General features: G+C 47.8%; 1 protein-coding gene across 1 annotated transcript in view; it reads right to left on the bottom strand.

Moving 5' to 3' along the window:
- Window positions 1-22,833, bottom strand: part of brinp3a.1 (bone morphogenetic protein/retinoic acid inducible neural-specific 3a, tandem duplicate 1) — a 29,220-nt gene extending 6,387 nt beyond the window's left edge. The window contains exons 1-6 of the mRNA XM_057038644.1: window positions 22,280-22,833; window positions 21,769-22,076; window positions 11,108-11,298; window positions 10,411-10,595; window positions 2,393-2,498; window positions 1,801-2,037 (exon numbers count right to left, since the gene is read on the bottom strand). Of these exons, the coding sequence (XP_056894624.1) occupies window positions 1,801-2,037; window positions 2,393-2,498; window positions 10,411-10,595; window positions 11,108-11,298; window positions 21,769-22,022 (973 nt within the window). The 5' untranslated portion in view covers window positions 22,023-22,076; window positions 22,280-22,833. The remainder of the gene's footprint in view (window positions 1-1,800; window positions 2,038-2,392; window positions 2,499-10,410; window positions 10,596-11,107; window positions 11,299-21,768; window positions 22,077-22,279) is intronic.
- Between the last annotated feature and the right edge of the window lie 1,562 nt (window positions 22,834-24,395).

A 24,395-nucleotide genomic window follows, 5' to 3' on the forward strand; every position in this document is an offset into this window, starting at 1 on the left:
AACTTCAAAGGACTGTTCATGGGAGAAGACCTGGTTTTAAGGTTGACGTTGGAGTTGAGTTTAGGTTGGAGTTTGGGTTCATTGACCCCACAAACAGACTGATTGTAGCAATCAGCCATGATTATCAGCACCTCTGCTCTGCTGCTCTCCTCAGTTGGATCAGATTTCCAAGTGCATCTTCAGCTGTTCTCATACGTTTGTTTTTTCTTCCCCGAGCCAAACCTATGAAATGATTCCGGGATACATGCTGGGATCAGGTGTTTTCTGACACAAAAGTTTGTAGCTAGCAACAACCCTCCAGGTCCTGAAGTTGGAACTCTCTATTTTCAGATGAACCCACAGCTGCCTCTATTTTTTTTCAGTCTTATATTTCTTGCTGCCTTCAGTTCTTGTCTTCTTTGCTTTTCATGGTTTCTTGGTTCCCTTTTGTAACCGTCCTTTACTCTGGATGGTGTCCTTGGGTCTTCTGAAAGGGGCCTCTAAATAAAATGATTGTGGCATTAACGTTATTAATTATAAAGGTACACAAGCACGGGCTAATGGCTAACGTCTACTCGGTGACAGGGACTCCTGTGTCCATGTCTGTGTCTCCTCAGGTCTTCCACATGTGAATCATTGTCTCCTCCTTTTGTTCAGGCATCTAAACATCCTTCCTTGCTCTGTTATGTTGCTTAGGTCTCGTGTATTTTATCCGCTAGCCTCCTGTAGTTGCAGCCAGTTTAGGAATAACACACCTGGACAAGTGTCTGTCCAACCTCTTGGAGGTCAAAATTTAACCAACTTCAGTTGGTTTTTAAAAGGTCAGCATGCACCTGGGACATTCAGTCCCGGTGTTTTGGACTCTTTACTGTCTCAAAGCTGCTGTGTGTTTTCAGAGTGAGAGAAAATGGCCAATTAGCGGCCGGACGGGTAACTTTAGAACAATTCAGTTATTTTAACATTGATTTCTCTATTCCCCTGTGGAAGAAATAACAACAAAACATAATACAATGATTTAAAAAGAAAAAAAAAACAATCAGAAAAAGCCAGCGCCTATAGGAATCAGGTGTTGGCCAATTTCTTATTTTAAAATTCGATATCGGCCCAGAGTTTCACCGCTGCTGCATCCCTAGAGGAATAAACCTTAAAGTGAGTCTTTGGTGACCTACACTTGACCTTGAATTCTACGCTTCTGTTTCCTGCACATTTAGATTGACACTGTGATTTCTTCGTACACACACGGTCAAATGGCAACAGGGGCCTGACACGATGGAACGGGAGGTTTGGTGCGTTTTTGATGGCGCTCTGACGGGAACGGGTTTTTCAATAACGACTCTTTTCCCAAAGCTTCTCCTCCTGACTCGGCTTTGTTTTCAGTCTTCCTTGAAGGCGCCGCGGAGAAACACGGCAGCCACATGTGATGCCTTCATGATTTCCTCTCACCTAAGATCTGCAGCAAGTTTTCTAATAGACACAAATTACTCCACTTGTAATTTTACCCTTAATTTTGACAGCATGTCCATAAACATTGCTAATATGATAATCATGGACCGACTCCTGTCCAATAGGCTACTGACCTGATGTTTAAAAACAAGTAAATAAAAGAGAATACTTCCTCGGGAACCACGGTAACAATGCAGTCGCAACACTGAAAATGGGAACTCGCCCACTAAACTGGCTCATTTCATGTCATCCTGTCTGAGTGTGCTGATGCATTTCCTCTATATGCTTTGGATGGAATTACCCATCAGCCCCTCTGATAGCAGCATCCCATTTTCTACAAGTGGCAGATTCACTTTCAACGAGCACGTCGCCACCGACCTGACTCCTCAAAGTCTTGATTGGCCGAGGTCCAAGAGTCTCTGATCTTCAGCAAGCTGGATTCCATGGCCTTCAGATCCACCTCCGGACAGTTGCATCGTGGGTAGTCTGCAGCGCACTGGCACCAGCAGTCGTTGTCGCGGCACACGAACTGGCCTTCCTCATTACAGCCGACGTAGCTGAGAGCAGCCTGCACAAAACGAGCCTTCAGATATTCCGGCAGAACGGCCTGGAGACCTGCGACAGGGACGGGAAACGGCACTAATGAACGCTCGTGTGAAATATGGTGGAACCACTGGAGGAGTGGAGGTTATTTCTCCCCTTTTGAGAACGCAACATATGTTTAGCGTCATCCTCGATATGCTAGGATTCGCTTATGGTTTTATTTATACGGTGCTGTTCCACCACTCCTGTTGTGAATCATTACTGGGATTCACTTCAGCACTCCGCAGGCACCCGTGGAAGAAAGTCACAGAGTGATTGAAGCTAAATTCATTGTGACACTCCGATGCTGCAGTTATAAGCTCGCCAGAGAACAGACACTGTGACAATTCCATCAGAAATTGGGGGAGTTCAATTATGGATGCCCAACCTTGCAAATGAATCTTGTTCTCGGGGCTCTGAACCAAAACGGAGCTGACAGAATCAAGGTTGTCATAGTTACTGCATCCGAGAGGGCCTGTTCTTGTTTCGGTCACCTAAAGGGAGGAAAAACAGGCACATAATAACAATTCATACTGGGAAAGAAAGCAGCACTTTACAGTAAATACGGAGTAAGAGGGTGAAGAGAGGGGTGGAGGAAAATGCTGCAGATAGGGTTTAAATCAATATTTTCCCTTCAGCCTCTGCGAGGAACCGTAACGCACATCCTTTATTTAAAGCGCTCCATTGTGGGAATTATATTTCGGAAAATGTGAGAAAGTGAAGCAGATCTTAAAGTAAACGCTGGTGTCGTCAGTCAAAGGGATCCATTATATTAACCAGTTGCAGTTATTTATCACACGGTGTCACATTCTGTGTGTGTGTGTGTGTGTATGGGTGTGGGTGTGTGTTTAAGAGGTGATATTTCCTGTGATTTGAGGAATTTAAGGCAGATTTGATGATCAAACGTGAGGAGTTGGTGATGATTTGATGTTTGGAGGTCTGTGCGTGATCACGTTTCTGCTGCAAAATGGATCATTTCTCAGATCGATAAATCATTTTTCCCGTTATGTCGTGCTATTTTTACCCTTCGCCATCTTACCTAAATGACACTTGATTGTTGTGAGGGAATTTGAGAGGAATGATGAAGCTTGAAAACTCCGTTCGAATCAAATCTAGTTTTAAATCGAGACCCCTGGCAGGTTATTACTTCATTTTTCATTTTGCAGCCATTTTTAGCTCGCTGCTTTTAAATCGATGGTTTTTCCTCTCACTTCGCTTGAGATTAGTTCATTTCTGAGATACATTCCAGCGCCTTATTAGGACCTTACCAACACGGAAAAACAAACAAGGCCCAAAAGATCAATCATGAGAGCGTACAGGTCGGATCCCAGTGGATCAGGCAGTTGCTTGAAAGTTGTTTTTCCTTGAAGTTGATTTCTTTAATTCAATGCTCCTCACACCTCGGCCGTCTCAGGGGTGCCCTCAGCAGCTCATCGGTGGCTGTCTTCCTGATGGACTCAAATCTCCGTATTGGTCCTGGATAGTGGCTCCGGCACTCACCGGGCCGCTGCCTCCTCCCTGGGCTCCCGGACCTGGAGTGGACGCCCCCATATGTCGGGGAGCTTTCATGTCTTTACATCTGTGACTTCTACCGCCACCCTTGGGCGGGTTATTCGACCTCATCACTGGCAGCATGTAGGTGTTTGATGGCTCTAATCTTGTTCTGACTCTTCAGAAGCTCATCAAGGGTTTTGGCCATTTAACTCTGGAATTCTGAGATATTTGTCTTGAATATCCCTTGTTAATACTTTATCTCTTTGAAATGATCAGATTGCATTTGTCTCGACCCAGTGACCTCCCAGCGTCCTTCACTCACTGTTGGCATCTCGCAGGATGACGCCCACGTGCAGGAGGCAGCTGACAGATGCTCTACCTCGCTGCTGATATCTGAATCGTTGCAGGATCAAAGGTGACAAGGCGGCTTGGCCTTGAGCTGGGTTTAAGAAGTCAGTCCCACTCAGTTCTTGATGGAGGCTCTGAGTGACCCATTGATCTGAGAGCACCAAACACACGGGGGTGGTATCAAGTCGTAGGCTGTCTTCTAGTCAGTCCAGGGTCAGTCTTTAGTCTTTCTGGTCTTAGTCTTTGGAAGTCTTATCTCTTGTACTGTCTTCTGTCCTGAGCCTGGGGCCGGGCTCCAGGAGCTGGGGCCGGGCTCCAGGAGCTGGGGCCGGGCTCCAGGAGCTGGGGCCGGCTCCAGGAGCTGGGGCCGGGCTCCAGGAGCTGGGGCCGGGCTCCAGGAGCAGCTCCCCTAAAATAAATCCCGGTAGCTGGGTGTGTGTGTGTGGTGTGTGTGTGTGTGTGTGTGTGTGGTGTGTGTGTGTGTGTGTGTGTGTGTGTGTGTGTGTGTGTGTGGTGTGTGTGTGTGTGTGTTGTGTGTGTGTGTGTGTGTGTGTGTGTGTGTGTGGTGTGTGTGTGTGTGTTTTCTTGTGGTTTGGGTCCTCATTTTTAGCAGCCGAGTGGAATTTAAACATTGTGTGACAAATGTTCCCACGTGTTCCTCTTTCTATCTACATTTTAAAATGCATCATGTTTTTTTTTGTTTGTTTGATAAGAGAGTAAAAAATATTCTGAAATGGAGCTTTTGAAGCCGCTGTGGCTGATATGAACTATTCCCGACTCCATTTGAGCTGAAATGTGTTTTCTATTGCCAGTTGGAGGTATTAATTCTCCCTGCATCCTCTGGCTCGGTTCCAAAACAAATTCAGTGTTTAAATGTGATAAATTGATGCGATTCAACATGTCAAGTGCTGTAATCCAGAGCAACGTTGGGACGAGGACGCCGACATGGACATATAGGACGAAGTGCATTTTTCTGTCCTGTGTCTTAATCTGTGGCACAGTTTCCTGAGTGAGGGCACGCGAGGATCGCCTGGATATGCAGAAACATTTGGAATTCAGAAGGTCTCGAACTGAAAACGCAGGAATCGGCGAGAATATGCGGAGGCAACGACAGTTTGAGGCTTTGGTGAAAACAAGTTAAAATAGAACGTCTTGGCGCTGTCACGCAAACAATCTTTTAGAACTTTAACCACGCGTCTTAAAGAAGAGCACAAAGACGCCGCCGCTCCTTTGAGCTCGCGGGTTCACAGTTTTAGCTCCATCATCCTTGACAACAGCCTGATTTAGACGGCGGCTGCGTCCACACTCCATGGGCAGCGAAGACAAACTGTCAACCTGAAGGAAAAATCCATCTCCTTTGCTGTCGCCGCTGAATTATGGCCAAACGCCGCGGCAACGTCTGCTCTTTAATAATACTGCAGCGGCACAGATGAAAATAAAATCCTCTCCTTTCAAAATTAGGACGAGAAACTGACGTCCAGTCGGCTGAGAAAGCAACAGTTTTGTTCTGGGTTTGTGTGTCGATGGATCAGAAGCCCAACGAGGCGTCTTGGGGTCACTTAAATAAATCGGGCCCTAAATGCTTTTGCACAACGTCACTTTGTCAATTTAAAACTGCATAAAGTTTTAATTAATATTGTCAAATATATATGGTTTAGCCAAGTTCACGCCACCAACTTTGGTTCTTTTCTTGACTCATTAACACGGTTAATTAAAATCCAAGCAGACTCTGCTGGGATCTGCAGATTAATTTCCCACACAGACAGAAGTCAAACTTTGACGCAAATGTCACTATATATATATATATTTTTTTTTTTTTTTTTTTTTTTTTATTTATTTTTGTTGCTACGACAGACCATCTGCAAAAAGAACTGGGAGCAAATTGGGCGTGCTCCCAACGGCTCCTCCTTTCCAATTGATCCCCAATTAGGCGAGAAAATACATTTTTGGTCTGGCAACACAATGATGTGCAGAGCGTGTGTGTGTGTGTGTGTGTGTGGGTGTGTGTGTGGTGGGGGGGGCAGGTATTAATGAACCGTGATTTAGGAGGAAGGAATTGTTGGAGCAGCTGTACTTAATGGCACACCGAAATCTCTCCTAAAATAAGCAATTTGTGACGAAACGTCATTGAAATGTTTGTCTTATTAGTTCCAGATTACATTTTCTGCTCTCCTGCTACGCAAATACTCATTTCAGAATGTATCAATTCTCAACGTGTCGCTTTCCTTCTATCTCCGAGCTGTTCGGGCTTTTAGCGATGAGTGATATGGAAATGACTATTCTCTTAATGATGGAACGCGTTTCTCATCACTCGATAAATGAGAATGGGAGATGATGCTGATGCTCTCTGCAGTGGTAGAAGCAGCACAGTGGTTGTCATCAGCCAACCATCGCTAGCTTAGCATTGCATATAGAGGAAAGCTAATGAAAGCTTCAACTGTATCTGATTTTCCTCTGTTCTGTAACTCCTGCCGAGACGCCGCTCGTCTGTGGGCTCGTCTCTAGAAACATCATCAGCTGTCGGGGGTAAATTGTCCCTGAAGTTGTTTCTGATTGTGTTTTGAGGGTTGGAGGCTCGTCGAGCGCAGGTATCGCCGTCTCTCCTGGGTGCTCACCCGGGTTAGTCTGAACACGATCGCATCCCAGATTCACGTCACGTCATCAAACTGCACAGCGAGCATGTGGCGCCGCCGCCGTTGTGATGTTTCGCTTTTCATCCATTTTGTGTTTTACCTTTAATTGTCACTAGACGATATATTAAAGCGGCAAGCAAACATTCCCAAGTGAGCGCTGGAAGGCATCTTTTTTAACTGCGCGTTCCACTCGGTGAATATGCTGCTCTGCTTGATGCCAGACGTCTACTACAGGGGAGACGCTGCTGCGCTCCTGCTGCTGCTGCTCTGCTGTGCTGCTACGCTACTGCTGCTGCTGCTCTGCTGCTGCGCTGCTGCTCGCTACGTTGCCGCTCTCAGCGGCTCAGCTGGGACCTGGATTTAGGGGGTGTTGTTGTCGACTCTCGGAAGCCTGAATTTGTTTTTTTTTGGGACTGTCGTAAGTGTTGTAACTTCAGCTCAGCGATTAATTTGGTCTGGTTTATACGGTGGAGCGGAGCATGTTGCAGGCCGGTCTTCTCAAGCGGGGCGGGGGGGTCTGCACCCAGGCAACACGGCTCATCACATTAGTTCACTTCATGTGCGACAAAGTTTAAAAAGAAAAGAAGTCTGGGAAAAATGAATGCAAAAATGTACTCATTAATCATGAAAGTGAAAAAACCACCTCTTGTATGTAATGACTGGAGGAAAAATAAACACTACATCTGTATTCAAGATGAAAGAGAAGAATTACAGATCATAAATCGAATTAACTCAACATGATAAAAGTAATTGATGCTACAAGTCTGCGATTAAAATAGCAAATCGGATTAGTGCTCGTCTCGCACCGGGCCCAAATGGATGATAGCTGCTGTGTTATTGGTGCGGGGCCCCGGCAGGGCAAGGCAGCACTTAGCCTGTTAGCATGGTCCGCTGATAGAGATGGCTCTGAGGCACATCTATTATTTAAGCAGGCGATGCTTTAATGTCATTACAGGAGAAGTTAGGTGAGAGCATTCTGATGAAGATTCATCACCACTGTAGTTCCCACATATGAATAATTCTACAAAAGAGCATAAAATGTCACTTAGTGAGCTTGAGTTGTCAGATTGAGCAACAATGGGCTTTAAATGGCTGCACTTTGTGGCTCCTGAATATAAAAAAACTATGATAGCATTAATGTTTCATGGATATCATCTCTCATTTCAAAATTGCCCCATGCTCTGCATTTTCAAGAATTGTCGCTCGCTTAATCACGACGACGTAGACGATGTGAAAGTCCACATTTGCATGCGAGATGCATTTATGCCTGTTTATTCAGTCTTTGAAGCTTTCGCAGCTCTTCACTTTGTTGCACAGGCTTAGTATGTAAGCGGCAAGGGACCCGGAGCTCATGAGCATTAGCAAGAAACGGGAGGAAAATAGCATCTGAATGTGATTGTGCACCCTCGGTAATGGACGTCCAAAGCTTTAAGGGAAGGATTGTTACTTTAAAGAACACTCAGAAACCTGATTCCCAACTCATCTCAGGTTAACCATTAAAAGGCTGAAAATAGATCAAACTTTCCTACGAGGAATGGACCAAATGAAATGTCTCACCTTTTCATCTTAAATGAATGTTCAGCATGATGTCGGTTATTACATCATCTCAGGGTTCCTGTTTAATTCCTGACATTTCTGCACATCCTTAAAAAGGCGGAACCCAGTTCCACATCATAAAAAAATGAGTGCTGGAGACTTAACGGGCCTGGCAACGAAAGATGAATCGTGACATCTGCAGCCAATCGGAGCCAAAGACTCGGAGGGAAGAGAGATCAGACGGTGTTCGAGGGGGGAAGGAGACACACAACATGGACACACATCATCACGTCTCGCGTCCACCAACAGAAGACAATATAGATGCTGCAGGACAAGCTGTGCTTCCTGCTTCGAGCAATGAAATAGCCCCCCAATTAATAAACGGCATCGATGTTAAATTGACCAAATTCTTGTTTAAAAAGAACAAAACTGGGGGGGATGTGTTGAAGTCTGTCTGTCCTTCTGAGACCTCATCCTGGGAAGGTCAGAGAGGGCGTTCAGGAGGGCGCCTGAGGTTCTGCTGCACATCCGAGCCAAAATCCGAATCTAAGGCTTTTGTACGCCGACGTCCTCATTCAGAAAGAATCCAACCATGATGACGTGACAAAGGAAATTCATCTTCCTTTCTGAGCATAAAGATCGGCCTGGTGAATAATTGAACCAGCTAAGTGACTACGCGGCCCTTTTTTAAATCTTTTTAATGGTTGGATTTTGTTTTGTTTATTCTCGCTCCAAACTCGGGCGAATGTCTTTTCTATCATGTTTTTCCAGCAGCCAGAATCTTATTTCTGAGGCTTGAATCATACCGGTTTGACAAATAACTCCGCTTCACTGGCTCTCGCCACAAACTGGGTCAAATGTTCCTATCACTCCTTCCCCCCGTCGATGATTTCCTCCTCCGAAATTCGGTTTAATGGCTCTTCAATATGGAGGCTAAGTCAAAGCTCCGGCTGCTCCTGTTTCCTGCTGCTCACCCACATGTGACACCTCCACTCGAACCTCCGCGTAAAGGTTGACAAACGACAGCCCCCCCAAAACAAATGATGGGACTGGATGGACTGATCCATTATACTGTCACAGCGGGACATGTCTTTCCCCGCAGCCCTATCTTGGCTTTTTTTTTTTTCTTGTTTAATTTTCTAGTGCTGCTGGGCTCAGCGCCTCAAACCTTCCACCAAGCCTTTTCTCTCTCTTCCTGTTATCTCTTAAAACCAGGGGACCGGCGCTCTCCTCCAGTCGAGGTTTGCTCCGGCTCCGTTGAGGTAAAAATCCATGTTCGGAATAAAAGGCTGCCGACGCTGTGAATATTTTACATCAGTCACCTAAAAATGACTCGCAAACAAACGGACCCCAGAGGTCCCTTCTCTACTTATCTCAATCAGAGGGGGTTTTAGCAGCACTCTGGCTCAGTGGTGGCTGCCAAATCGGCTCAACATCCACTTGCCAATTCACTTTAGCGAACACTCGTCTCCTCTCTGATGGACGGTGGAGAGTTGCGTCACAACGACCAGTCAAAGGAGCAGGAGAACAAAGTCAACACATATCCACCTGACCGAGCCAGGATCCGGGTCGCGCCTCCTTTGTGTGACCTGAATGTGTGTGTGTGTGTATATGGTTTTTACACTGTAGGTGTGTGTGAACGCATGAAGGTCACATGGGGAAATAGATCCCGCCGAACGCAACGATGATTCAGTCCTAATGTGAAGGACAAAGTCGGTCCGTTCAATCCACCGTTCCCGATAGGAAGTGACAGGGTGATGAATGGACGCCCCCGGAGGCTTTCCCAAGTAAAGGATGCAAGGTGATGTTTACATCATAAGCATATCTTGATATGCAGAGCATGCAGTTCATGTGAGCGCCTGCCAATGTGCACATGAAAGCACAAAAGAGGGAAGTAAACAGTATCTTTCTCTTCATCTTTTCTTTTATCAAGCTTGGGATGTGTGTTTATTTGAATTTAAATGTTAATCAAACCAATATAGACGGAATAAAACACACTAGCTACACACGTGGGAGGATTCATATTTCTAGTTTGTATATTGCTCAATGAAAATTTCCTCATGTCACTTCGGAGTTTCTCCTCATTCCGTATTACAGTACAAATCATTTCTCCAGTGCTGAAACTTTCCTCGGTGCCCAGAAAACCTGCTTGAATGGCTGAAAATGCCCCCCAGCCACTTTGTGCTGATGCAGAAGGGCCTTACTCGTGCGCTACAGAGGCCTTCCATACAATTACTGCTGGATATGAAGCCATGTGGTCAATATGATTTGTGTTTTGTCGATGCAACACAATCCTCTACTCCTCTGTAGCATCCAAACTCCCAGCAGTTGAAGGAATTCTCTGGGCCGCGTTGCTTCTGTGTTTGCTGAAGCCTGGAGGGCAGCAAACATTTACCTTGATGGCGGTGGAGGCGATCTGGATGTGGTGCAGCTTGTGCAGCGTGCTCTCCCTGTCAATAAAGTAGGAAGCAGCCAGCTGGTGCAGAGCCTCCAGAGTCACGGCGGTGCCGTTGGATTCGCTCGCCTCGGACGGACGACCCAGCTTCCTCTTGTCCACGAAGATCATTAAGGACTCTTCCCCTGTAAATACCCACAGTGAAAAATGAAATGACCCCAATGCTCATTGGGTAGTTCCAGAGGTAAACAGGAACCTATTATGACCAACACAGAGGATCATTAATAGGACACAGCAGTGACAAATGATGGAAACATCGGAGAAAATCCTTTCTTCCAGTTATCCCAGGATGTTGGGAAAAAACAAAATTCAAAAAACATTAAAACTGCTTAAGTTTAGGATCCTAATATAAAGCACATGGTTGAGTTTTAAATGATAATTGCTAAAACATCCAACTTCTCCAGCAGTAGGTGACATCAGGCTGCACATTTAGTCCAGTTCTTTGGGACAGGATGTCTTCCCATCCGTTTAATTCTGCTGAGCAGAAAACATAACAAACACTTGGGATTTAAATGTGTTTCTTTGGCTTCGCTGCTGAGTGTGATGACAAATATTTTCCTGAAAGATTTCCGTGTGTGTCCAGGTAAATCCTCACCAACCGCATCACCTGAAAGCGCAGCCCGTCGACATTATTTACCTCCCAGTGTGGCAGAGAGCAGGAAATGGGTCCCGTATTTCCTGATAATGTTGTCAGTGATGGCGCCGAGACTGGGCCTCCTGCCCAGTTGCCTAATGGTTTGTAGGAACTCTGGGTCCAGCGGCAAGGAAAAGCCATTGTTCTCCTGTCTCTCCAGGGCCAAGCTGTTCACCTTCCAGCGGCCAAACTCCCTGGAATGCACACAAACACACGCCCACAAGGAATTCAGAAAGCTAGCATAACCCATGACGGCTGCATGTTCAAAATAGCCGCGAGTACGGGAACCGGCTACAAATCCTACTGGGAGATGCTTTCAATCATTTCCACAGAACTGAAAGCAAATCTGCAGCTGTGTGGAGACCTTTTCATTAGCGCTCAAACAGGAACCAAACACCAGCGTGTGCTTTTGACGGGAGGGAAAATGCAGCCTGGTCATTGGAGGGAAGACTGACTGGCTCTCATGAGGACGCCCAATTTCACATCGGGCATAAAACACAACGTGTGCACGACTTCAGTGAATCCCTCATGCTGCTGCTTCTTCAGAAGATGGATGGACTCGTGCTGTTTTCACCTCCAGCTCACAGAACACGTTCGCACCACGGTGGAAAACATTGTCTATCCATTGATTTTAAATAATACTCCAATCCTTTCTCATCTGGAATCGGGATTTCTGTAATCATGGTCAGGGTCTCGCCGCCCGCGGGGCAGTCAAAGTGGCCGTTTGTTGGTGGCAGCTATAAAGTCGTTTCATATTCAGCCGCGGCTCGCGTGTGTCTGCCAGCCATCTTCGTCTGGGAAGGTCAAACTGACTGGAGCTGCACATCATAATAAGATAGAAAAACGGCAAACAAAGCTGCCTTTCTGTTCACAAATGCACCGTGCACAGGTCACCACTCACCACCAGACAATACGTCTGGTTGCTGCTGGGTCAATTCAGCAAAGGTTCCTGAGATGCTCCTCAGTGTACAGAGCCTTTGGATTGTGGGGCACCTAAAGTACCGAGTGAAAAGGAAATATGTATTTGGCCTTTTTGTGTTGGTTCTTTCTCCTTTCTGGTTGTGAATCGAATGGGAAATAGGATTTAAGCTAATTCCTCTGGTTCAATCACACCACCATTTAATCTCCATCAGCACAGCTCTGGCAGAATCATGTTTTTAATAAAAATGTCCTTTAATATGACGGCACAGATGATCTCCGTGATGAGATTCTCTAGAGCTTCAACACAGCATGAAAATGCCAGATTAAATAGCTTCCTGCTTTGGTTTCTCCCAAATTTCCACAAATGTGAAAAAGGCTTTCTGTGAAATCTGCTGAGGGGAAATAATAGTTGGTTAGGAGGAAACTGAAACCTTGGGATGTTCTGCTATGTCTTTCTGTAACACGCAGAGCCCACAAACCCCCTGTGGACCAGCCCGAGTCCCTAATGCGGAGCATTCACACACCCCACAGCTGCAAACATCCTAACAAAGCTGCCCTTGCTGCAGCGACTTAGCAATCACCCAGAATATCTCGGAGCCCGCGCGGGTGGGGGCCCGCCGCTGCTGCCAATCAATTCCCCACCAATAATAATGACCTGCAGACAGTCGGAGAGACGGAGCGAGGAAACTAAACAGAAAATGGCTCATTAGGACCTGTTTCATGTCAGTGTTTCTCTATAACGAGCGGCCATTAGTGACTCTTTCAGTCCGCTGGGGCTGGCTAAAGCAGCGCACGTCGGACACAGAAGGCTGGAGAGGAAAAGCTCGACGGAGATCGACGCCGCGCCTCCCCGCCGAACACGCTCGCGCACATTTAGACAGGCTGACAAACAGACTTGTGGCCAAACCCTTCAAATCGGCGTCGGCGCCACTCGTAGGTTCACGGCAAAGAACCCAAACGAGTAAAAGAGGTCTGACTTCGGCAGGAAGTTGGACGCGCCAGGTGCGCGCCAGTCATCTTTGACGTCCCCAACGCCACCTTTTTAAACGCATTAACCCGTCAAATGGCTGAGAACAAAGGAGGGGGGCACGCCCTGAGTGTACCTGCTCTTTCCCTCCGCGTGTCAGATCAAGCGTGTTGTCGGGTGAGCCTCCAACACGAAAGCAGCGAGTGGCGGGTGGGCGCCCACCTGCGCGTTTCTGTCACATCCTCCCCTGAGCCCGAAGGCGCCGGGCCGCCGTGCACCGGGGGTGAGACGCGCAGGCTGCATGGGGAGCGCATTCAAAATGGGTCGGGGGGGGGATCGCACCCAGCTACCTGTCCGTCAAGCGCAGATAGCTCAGATGTAGCGCAGCGTGCAGCAGCCTGAGGGGGCCGCCGGCTGCCAAACACAACAAATCAGAAAATTCACCCAGCAAATAAGCGGCTGATGTGCTTGGATCATGCAGCAGAAAGGAGCGCTTCAGATTGTTTGTTCTGTGGCTGACACCTTTGTTGGGGGGGGGGGGAAGTGTTTTACGCTTTAAAAGGTGCCTTTAGGAAACCGCCGTCCCTCCACTTCTGTTGGGTCGCTTTGCTAAAAGAATCTGCACATTTTTGTTTTTTTTTGTTGTTGCAGGGTTACATGTGATGTTGTCTCACATGAGCAATTACAGCGCCGCTGGCCCAGATACACTATTGTGTTTAGGTCCGCTTCGGCACCATTATTCTCTCTGAAAAAGATCCCTCGAGAGCCTCTAAATAAAAGCCGCTGCAGGTGAAACTGTTCGTCACCGGTTCATAAAGACGCGACCTGATGCTGGTTCCTCTTAAATGAGTCTTCCTGCGAGGGGCCGCGGGCTGGAACACTCATCTGGGAGAAGAGTTCTGCGGAAGCTTTGGATCCGCAGCCGTGCTGACGTCACCGTTTTAGAAAGCCAAGATGCCGAACTACCGACGGAGCCGAGCGGAAGCGTTCCCCACCCTCGGACTGGCGCTGCGGCTCCTGCGTGCGGGTGTCCACATGCGGCTCGTTGGCCTGCATATCAAATCCCTGACAGCTCTTTCACAACATGCTGCCCACCTTTTGTCTTCTGTTTCGGTGTAATGAGAGACCAGCGCCGGCCGTAGCTTTGGAATAACACAAGTGCGTAATAACCAAGGTCTGCAATTATGCTAATAAATCTGAGGGTGTTGTTGTTCTTCTCATCACTAATGTGGTTGAGACTGGCTTCACATCATTCCATATGTAAGTTACAGGTTGGCCCCGACCACCTTGTTTAATTCCATTTAAATAAGGTGGAGCGTGCGGCGTGAGGGCTTCCATCAGCTCCAACGCTGCCGACGGCGTTCAATCACCTAATAGCTCTAATAGCTAAATGCTGAAGTAAATACAATGACGTTAAACCAGAATGGAATAAAAAAGCCTTGAAATCTGCGAGGCTGCCTCAACATGTGCTGCTCCATATCTGAAGCTGTTTTGTCTCTTCAAATATCCAAAAATCAACAGTGTAAATGAAATGACGTGTTTGTAAATCCTTATTTTCAACAAGCACCAAACCTTTAATTTGGGGGATGTTTTGCTTATGTCTCCTCAAAATGAAGTCTGAACAAAAGGAAAAGGTTCTTTTGTGAACTGGGATTTTGCTTTACGCCAAATATTTAAAAAAAAAAAAAAGGCTTAAGCAGGAGAACGCTGTTGTTCTGCAGCTGGGTTACCCCAGATACCGAAATAACCCGCTGTGCAAAACCGTTGTTTGATGTAGAATTCAAAGTTATTTCAAGGACCTCCCTAAAGAGAATTGTGCAAAGTGGGAGAAAAGTCCTTCATGCTTCACTCTGCAAAATAAACCAAATTGAAAGTATTTAAAAGACCTTGCTTCAAAAAAGAAAACAGCCCTGTTCTTTCAACACTATTTCCCCTGCTTATTTTGCTCTGCGCGTGCGTTTATCCGACTCGGATCCTTTCCAATGTGCACGAATGATCAGGAACAGCAAAATGTCTGATGAAATGAGAAGATACTGAAAACCAGATTTCCCGGCTCCTCAAAATGCGCTCCGACTCTTCCATTGTCAGATTGGGAACCGTCTTCCTCCAGTTCATCCCTCAGTGACTCGGCATTTCTGAATATCAGCACAGATTCGCTGTCTTCACATACATTTATTCGATATCCGGAGGTTGTTTTCCCAAACAGCTGGATCTTACAGACACGGGTCGTGTGGCTCCTTTTCTCAATGAGCATCACGCAGATTCCTTAGCCTCAAACAACAGATAACAGCCTCGGCTGTGTGCGCAGGCGGCAGGAAGCAGGAAGCAGCCGTAGAGACGGCGGCCTGTCCGCGGGCGCCCGTTTGAACCTGTCGTGACACAGGAGACGCCGCCGCTCTGCTTTGATAGCTGGTGGCTCTTTAGTGTACTTTCAGATGTAACTTAAAGGGGCTGAAACATTAAAGAAAAGGCTTATCGTATCAAAGCAGCAGAAGGTGCCTCGCACGTCTGGATGGGTGTGAACCCTGTGTGACGAATCACCTGCATGTGGCAAACGGAGATGAAAACTCCGGTTTTCTCAGGCTGTTCCAGCGCGGGAGGCTTCTGAGGAACGGCGCCGCTTCCCTAAAACCTCACCATTAGAATGAAAACATCGATGAGGACGTTGTTGGGGGGGACAAAAAAACACACTTCTGTTAGGAGAAATCATGAGCACCCTCATTCAGAGCAGTGCGTTACCATGGAGATGAAATACCTGTGAAACGTCGCTGTACAACAACGGCCATTACAACCTGACGCCACGAATGACGTCACGCACGCTCCCCATCTCAGCCCACTGGGCCAAATCCAACCAGCTTCAACTACTTCCTGGTGTGAAGAAACAGCTGCGTCGTGGGCAGATGAGCTTTAATAAGACAAATACACTATTGATTTAAGCTCCCACGAATCTCACTTCACCCCTGATTAGAGATGGCGAGGGCAGATAAGCAAGAGGATGATTCAGGGGAGTATGTTGACATGACTGGTGATTGCTTTTGTTCTGCAATTTGTTCGAACGCCGGCGTGCTGAGCATGTAATGAGGCCCGCACGTTCCGCTAACACACGCTGAGCGCGCTCACACTCACAAACAAACAAAAGAAACAAAGGAGCGGCCTGCGAAGCTCCAACCGGCTTCTTCTCCATCCCAGCACGGGCTTCTCGGAATTATCTCCACCGGGGAAGCCGTGTGTTTGCCAACAGGATTACACTAAAATACTGAGGTGGGGGGGTGTGGAAGGTGCCATGAGTCCTGCTACCTTTACAGGAGATGAGCCATTACTTGCTTTTATAAAGTGGCGAGGAAATGAGCGGACGGTCGCCGGGGGTTCGTCACGGCCTGACCGGCGGCTGCTGCTTCCCGTGTTGGAGTAAACCAAAAGAGAAAGAGCTCGGCTCAGAGCGGCGTCCTCAGGACCTTCGCCCGTCGGAGCGCCATTACATACACTCGATTTTTATTTGGATTCTAAACAGAAGCAGAATGAATGTTAAGATGATGGGGGGTAATGGAAGCTCCCCCAGCAGTGCTGTCCAACAGGGAGGCCACCAGGAGGGGGGGAACATATTCATTGATTCTCACTTATTCCCGTGCATGCAATAATCTCAGGCTCTCTTTTTCATCTCCCCTGCTGCAAACACAGTGCAATGACCCAGAGTTACTATCGCTGTGGGGACTCTGAACGTCCCCATGAAATGTGCTCCCAGTACCCAATAATAACTTGCAAAATAAAGGTATTCACCCGTCGGCGGCATGTTTATCCTGCTGTAAATTGGCTGTGAATAGAATATTTCAGCTGGCGCACGCACAGAAAGCCCCAAACACACGTTTATGTGGATTTAAAGCCATTTTTTGTGCGTCTCCTTCGCCCACGTGGGGCTGAACGGGAACACGGTTGAGCTGATTTAAATGAACTCGTCCTCGGTCAGGTGGACGACAGAGATGTTGGTTAAAGGCCTCGTGCGCCTGGGAGAACATTAATTGCCGAGGTAGGGGTGGGCGACGAGGCCTTTGCCATAATTAATGATCCTAATCAACTGTGCGTATGAGCTACACTTATGACCGAGGCTCCTGTTTGTGCATGTATGTATCTGTTTATTCGGGTTGTGGGGGCTAATTGGAGAAATGTATGCTTGTACATGAGAATTTATGTGAGGGAGGACTTTCTTAACTTGCAGCGCGTGTTTACGGTTAAATGACTGAACCAAACCCCGACTGCGGTTATGCAGTGATTATAAGGGAGCGTCCAACACGCAGTCAAGCACGTTCTCGCCCTGTCGTGCAGAGCTGCTGCCGGGAACCTCTGGCAACCCTGATAACTCCCCATCACACACTTGTCAGAAGCCATAAGCTGGGCGCTGGCTGAAGCCCTCGTCACCGCCATCGCTGCTGGTGATCAAGAGGAGACGCCGATCTGCTTTTCTTTCCCCCGGGGATACATTCACCCTCTGATTGGGGGGTGGGCTGCACACTCGTCTCCACGGTGATTCTCGCAGAACAGCTTGGAGACACTTGCACCTTAATATTAATGATGAAAACAGTTATACATAATGGTGTCGAAACCAGGCTGGACCGGATAGTCGTTACCCACCAGCGTCAGTCATAGAAGCAGTCAGACGTCCTTATGTGCACCCACGTGCATGACTGTGGGAGCAGAAATGACCAGAATCCAGCAGGGATGCACAACAGTGCACGCTAGGTTGTGGGAAATACAAAGTGCTTCAGCATACTCACACACTTAGATGGTTCCACCCAGCAGAGCTGGAACAATCAGATGGTCTCATTTGACAGTAACGATTAGCATCTCCATTAAAACCCTGTGAGCTTTAGCGCTTTCATTTGATTGAAAACCGAATTTCAAGCAATTTGCAGCTTTAACTCTGATTTTAGTGCGGACAAAAAGGAAACTCTGGAAGTGTTCTGAAGTGTGACTCCAGCTTAAAGGCTCAAGTCGGATTTTGATATGTGCCATGAATCACTTTCAGAGGAATAATGTCAATGTCAGCTGAGCGATGGAAGCTGCAGCTGAGCAGGTTCCCTGCTGTGAACAGCCACACACGCTCGAGTAAACGACCTCCTCTGCGTCTCCGCTTCTCGTCTCGGTGAAAGTCCTGTCGCTATGCTGCTAATGCTTCTGCCCATACGAGCACGAAGGGCCTGACGGTGCACCAATGAACTAAATCGCATCACTCCTGAGATTATGCTCAGTCTGACCATGAGAGATAAATGATAACAGAAACATCTGAAAGGGTTTAACATCTTACAGTTGTCACAAACTAAATGAGCGTCTTGTTATGAAGAGGCCCCTTAGAGCTTAAACTAATATATACCTGCACCTATACCTGTATACTACAGTAAAATCACAGCAGTGTCCAGTGGTTTCTAATTAAAGTTCACTAGAAATGACCTTAAATGTTCATCCGCTTAAGCCAGCTCTGTTTGGGCCTGCGGCTGGTTCCTGACTTTAAATCAGAGGTGTGTTCTCCAGGAAGCATTGGAGTGGAACAACAGAGGAACCAGGAAAAGCAGGTGAGTCAGACCAGTGTTGGAGAACAGCAGAGAGGATGAACTGCTGCTGCCCCCCGGTCTACCCCAACCAAGTCTTCTCTGTTATCGGTGAATAGAAGAAAAGGGCTAATTTTCAGTGTAATTGAGGCCACAAACACACTTCGATTATGGTCATCTATACAATTACTGTCATGTATGACGAAGGCATTTTCTAGAGATGATTACCACTTGAATCCAGGATGACTACCGTGGATACGGTACAGCGATCATCAATCATTACTCAAAGATAAGGTTCTTGGAGAATGAAGCTCTCCCCAGAGGCTGAGAGTCTCCTCTTCTAACGTTCACTGCTGGTGGACGTCAAACGTTGGTCCTTATTTCTTCTTCTGTGTGGTTTACTCGGTGGTGATGCACCATAAACACAGCGCCTGCACCTCTAAATCCAAATGATTCCCGGGGCGGCGGGTATGCTAGCGTCATGTCTCTGTCGCGCTCTCAGTGCAAACACTACCTGTAATTGCAACACTAATCACTCCATAATTGCGAGTCCTTACATCAAATGAAGTCGATGTAGAATCCCGCAGGCTGACAGGAGCAGAGACAGGGGAAGGCGCAGGAGATGAGGCGTGATGGAAAAGTTATGGCCCATGAAGAAGAAGAAGGGTGGAGCTGACATTTTGACTAATATGCTACTGTCTGTGGACGGGGGCTCGACTAAACACAAAAAAAATCACTGGTGGGAGCCTCTCGCGTTCACTTTCACACCGATAAGCCTCCAAAGCATTAAATGAAACCAGCTTTTCTTCACTGTGCATCCGTTTCCACCCATGATGTGATTATAACGCCACCGACTTTGCAACCAGATGTGCCGATTTAGAACGGGGGATGAGCCGGGTATGAAAACGCTCTGAATTCATTTGTCTCCCCTGCAAAACATCCGACTATTTATTGGACAATAAATAAAAGCACGAGCATGACGAGCTGCCCTCGGTGTGAAAGAGTCACAGAAGCTGTTGACAGATTACTAACCTGCTGCGGCAAAAGCTCGGATTCAAAGAGGAGACGGACGTTTGGTTCCAGGAAGCTGCTCTTTGCGGTTCTCTGCAGCCACTGGGAGTCTTATTGTGAGGTGGGATTTCAGCCCAGCGGATCCGTTAATTCTCCCCTTCAGTTGAGGAAAACGTTGCAATTTCAAATCTGATCCCAATCCGGTCCGCTGCCGAGACTTTTCAACTTTCCCACTGAATAAACCTACATTCATTTAATTTTCGCCATTGTCAGTGTTTACGTATGAAAGAGCTCTTCTGGTGCGGTGACCAGCCGACAGGGGGGATAAATGTGCAGCTCGTCTCTCCCTCCGAGTCTTCTCCTCATCCCTAACTGCCTGCCCCCCGACAAGAAAGGCCAACTGCGCTCTGGAGAATATTTATGAGCCGGGGAGGGAAATTGGTTTGAGATCAGTCGACAAGGAAGGGGGAGATTGAGGTGGGGGTGGGTGGAACGAGGAGAAAATGTGAAATTCATGCTGAGATAGTGGATGTAAGTCGTTTCATTGACATGAGCTGGTGGTTAATTAAATGTGATTGCTCGCTGCTACTCCTGGACGCCTCAGCGTGCAGCTGCATCCATAAGTGGACGTCACAGATTTGACTAAAACGTTCCTTAAATAGCTAAAGTCCACAGGACCGGGGCGTCCAGGCCTCGCAGACGTGATAAATAATCATGCCGATCAAACGCAGGCCGCTCTTCTGTCCCGGTTTCACTTTCTCTCTGTGCTGGCCTGCAAATGTGGCATCGAGAAGCAGAACAGTCGTTGATCGATACAAATGACTCCGATTATCATCCCTGCCTTTCAAAATTCATGAGCTGCTTGGTAACAAAGCCACTGCAGAGCGTGATCCATGTTGAAAGCGCTTCTGATCTCTCTTCCCAGCTAGCCGACATCCTGGAATGCTCAGTGATGGATGGCTGGGTGCATCATACTTAAAGACTGCAATGGACTTGTTTCCCCACACAAAGAATGGAAATGTCAATACGCAGACATTGTTGCACTGTTAAACACGGTGGAAATCAAGAGTCTCTGTTGGACCCATCCTTTAATTTGTGCATACCCTTCAGAGAAACTGAAAAGGACACTCCAGCTCCGGGAAAGGAGGATTTATCACGTTTGGGGGTCTGGTTATTTGCTGATGGTCCCTGTCAATCACCCTGTATGTTCGAAATCATTTCAAAGAAATCACAGCATGTGTGGAAGGGCAAGAAAGAAGCAGGGAAAGGTAAAGGACAGACATGCCCGTGGGAGCCGGAACGGCAGCGAAGTAGGGAAGGATTCCCGGTGTTTGCCTGGTACGGTCATCGCGGTCAGCTGCTAAATGCCAGTGTTGGTCAAACCGTGTTCGTTTGGCATCACAGCCTTCAGAGCAGGACTGTGGAGCCTTCAATGGCACCATTGTCAACACACACACACACACACACACACACACACACACACATACATGGCTTGAACAGCTTTAATGCTGTTTCTATTAAATAGCACCTTAACCTAAAGACAGAAGAATCAGCCTTCTGAAGAGGTTTCAGCAGAACCTCACGTGCCCGTACGAGACTTTACCCCCCAGCAGCCGTTGGCTCCGAGGCTCGGAGTGTTTCTCTGAGCTCAGGTCGCGATGGAAGGACAGAACGGATACAAAAGCTCAGGTTTGACACGTCGTGTCTGACTGATTCCGACGCACTGCTGTGTGTGTGGAAGCGGCTGTCTGTGTGTAACTTTGGGGGCTTTATTCTACTCTTGAGCCGCTTTTTTTCCCCCCGCAAGCAGAGAAAAATGACCTGCAGCAAAGTCAAGAGAGCACGCTGCTGATCCGACGCACACGCCAGGGGCACTTTGACCCACACACATCTGAAGCCATCCTGTCTGCCCACTGTCACACATCAACTGGCTCCCTCAGATATCCGTTACATCCCACTGCTTTGCTCAAATCCCTCTGCCGGTAGCTTCGCTTCCACTCCCCACTGATACGCTGAATTACAGCAGTTTCTATCACAGTAGAGCCACAAAAAGGTAATTTGCAGAACTAAAGAACTTTCTATGCATAATACATGCAGAGCCTCCAATCCAAAACTCCAGTGAGTCATTTTCTCACTCTTCAGCCTTCAGTTCAGTTCTGCGCTTCACCTAAAGAATCATTCGTCCTCTCCAGCATGATGCAGACTGCACGCGCTCATTTGCTCACCTGTATATCTTATATTTGGTGGTGAATCCTTGCTGATAGCGCTCTGAGAAATCCACAAACTCCTGCGAATGGTGGAAAGGACCCTTGTCTGACAGGAGCCAGCCCAGGGGCCCAGCGGAGCTGCTGAAGCCTGGCCCGGCAGGGTCCACCGCCCACGTCCCCACTGACACCCAGCTCTGGAGCAGGCTTAGTGTTAAGCACTTCCATAGAAACATGAGGCCCGTCAGTCTAATGGAGATGCACAGGCCACTCATGCTGCTTCCCCCGGTCTCGGTGACTCTTCATTCTCTCTGCACTCTGGACGAGTCCTGCGGGGAAGACAGGACATTTTGGGTTTGACTTGGAATTTTGGTTCTGGAACTGAGCGGCAGAAAGGGAATTTTTCCACGAGTCAAAAATAAGAGCCAGGAATTCTGATCATCATAAATTTGATATAATTCTGATTATATATGTATATGCGTAGCTAATTTGAAAGACAATTTGAGCGGCCGTGTGTTTGCGTTTGTGTTACCTGGATGTGTAAGTAGTCGGGATCGTCACTGGTCGAAATGATCCTCCGCAGAATCCACTGACGGGACCGAGAAGTTGCGACCGCGACGCGCCGGAGCGGCATCGGAACGGGGGACGCGCAATTACGGGCAGCGCACCTTCAGCCAAGGAGGAGACGCTCGGACACCTGGAGCTGCCTCTTTCTTGGATTTTCTTCTCTCTGGTTTGGGCTTTCTTCAGAGCGCCGTATATATTCCAGCAGAGTCGGCGCGCGCCGGGTCTTCTGGGTCCAGTCCGACGAAGTGTTTTCGAGCTTCTGTTCCAAGAATGTAAAACGTCCCGGTATCATCAACAGGGGGGATTTAACGGATTCACTTGTGCCACCGACAAGCGAGAAGTGTCTCTGCAGATGATCTCTGCTCGTCTCGGCTGCGTGTTGCTGACGCGCGTTCGCGGCGCATGCAGAGCGCACGGCGGAGCTGCGGCCGCTGACGGTACCCGGACTCCCCGCACAGGGACAGTGTGGACGTTATCCGAGACTCTCTCCTCCTCACTCTATCCCCTCTCCCTCCGTCACACACACACACACACACTCACTCACTCACTCCCTCCCCTCAACCACACACCGCAATTTCATTTAATCCAGCTGAAACCCCAGTTGGCTGAAACGTATCTGGGGGGAGCGGGAGGTGTCTGTGGGGGCGCTCGGTTCAACGGGGCATGGTCACAGGATGCTTATGTGCTGATTTAAAAGCATTCTTTTAGAAAATACCGCGTAAACGCAGTTAGGAGGGCGGGGAAGGAGAAAAATCTAAATGTTCTGAGAAACTCTGCCCGAATGTTTAGATTCGGAGGTGATACTGAAGCATTTAAAACGACCCCCCCCCCCCCCCCCCTTAAATCATTGTCACATTCCAAAAGTTAACCACCATTTGAGTAAAGTTTCTGAACAGATGATAACATCTGATTTGCTAATAAATTGATTCACGCACACATTAAGGCTATTTATCTGTTTTGACGTGATGGAAATCACCGATATGAAAATGAAGCCGAGGAAAAAGGGGTTTAATTGAAGAATTGTGAATTTAATGACGGTTATGGTGATGATGGCGGTGATCATCTAGAGAGGGTGTAGTCAGCCCCCTGCAGTTATTCTCGTTATCTTCTTTGCGCGCCCCCTTCCTAGGAAATAATCATCGCTTTTCACCATCAGCAAACTTAATTAGATCGACTCTCTCCGCGCTCGCTCCATCCGCGCGCTGCTGCGTCGGGCAGAGCGCGCGGATCAGAGGCAGGAAGCAGGCGGATGGATGGAGCGAGATGTGCAGCCTTTCAGCTTTTCTGTGCAGACGTTCAAAGGGAGGTTTTGTAGAGGGATTGGATTAGAGAAATGAACCCCATTGAGTCCCGAGATTCCCTGGTTCCCAAACTCAAAGAGGAGCTTAAATCCCAGGGCAAGACGACTGGAATTTGGTAAAAAATGAGTTGATTTGTCACAGTTTCATCATCGTGTCTTGACTTTGTGTGTGTGTGTGTGTGTGTGTGTGTGTGTGTGTGTGTGTGTGTGTAGCCAGGAAGACTGGTGAAGGACCACTGTAGAAAAGACATACTTGAGCCCAATTTGAGCAGGGCTAGAACTATTCTCAGCTGGTTCCAGAGCCGAAACAATGAGTTTTCAACAGTAGGGGTGGGGGGGTTGGGGGGTTAATTAAAAGCGGGTCATGTTTCTGCACGATCAGAAGTAACCTGCAAAACTCCAGTGAGACAATAATCAACGAGAAATGTCACAGAAATGTCTCATTACAGCCCCGGAAAAGGTGCAGGCAGCACGGCTGGGCAGTGACCTATAACAGGAAGTCACCTATAACAGGAAGTCACCCGTGTGCTCTTTGATGCTGGAGAAACTCAACATAGCAGAAGCTGAACCGTAGCAACCGCCTCCAGCCACATGTTCTGCAGACAGGGTGGGTTTTTTTTGGTAAAGAAGCAGCACCTCTTCACTGTGAGTCGGGCATCTGGTTCTCGGAGTCGCCTCCCGATGTTCGGTCCCTCTCAATAGTGAATGCGAAGCCCCAACAATAACCGCCCCACAATGGATCTTCAGCCACTTCGGCACAGCAGACGGAGAGTCCCAAAAA

This window comes from Takifugu flavidus, chromosome 7 (genome assembly GCF_003711565.1).
Source record: "Takifugu flavidus isolate HTHZ2018 chromosome 7, ASM371156v2, whole genome shotgun sequence".
Classification (NCBI taxonomy): domain Eukaryota; kingdom Metazoa; phylum Chordata; class Actinopteri; order Tetraodontiformes; family Tetraodontidae; genus Takifugu; species Takifugu flavidus.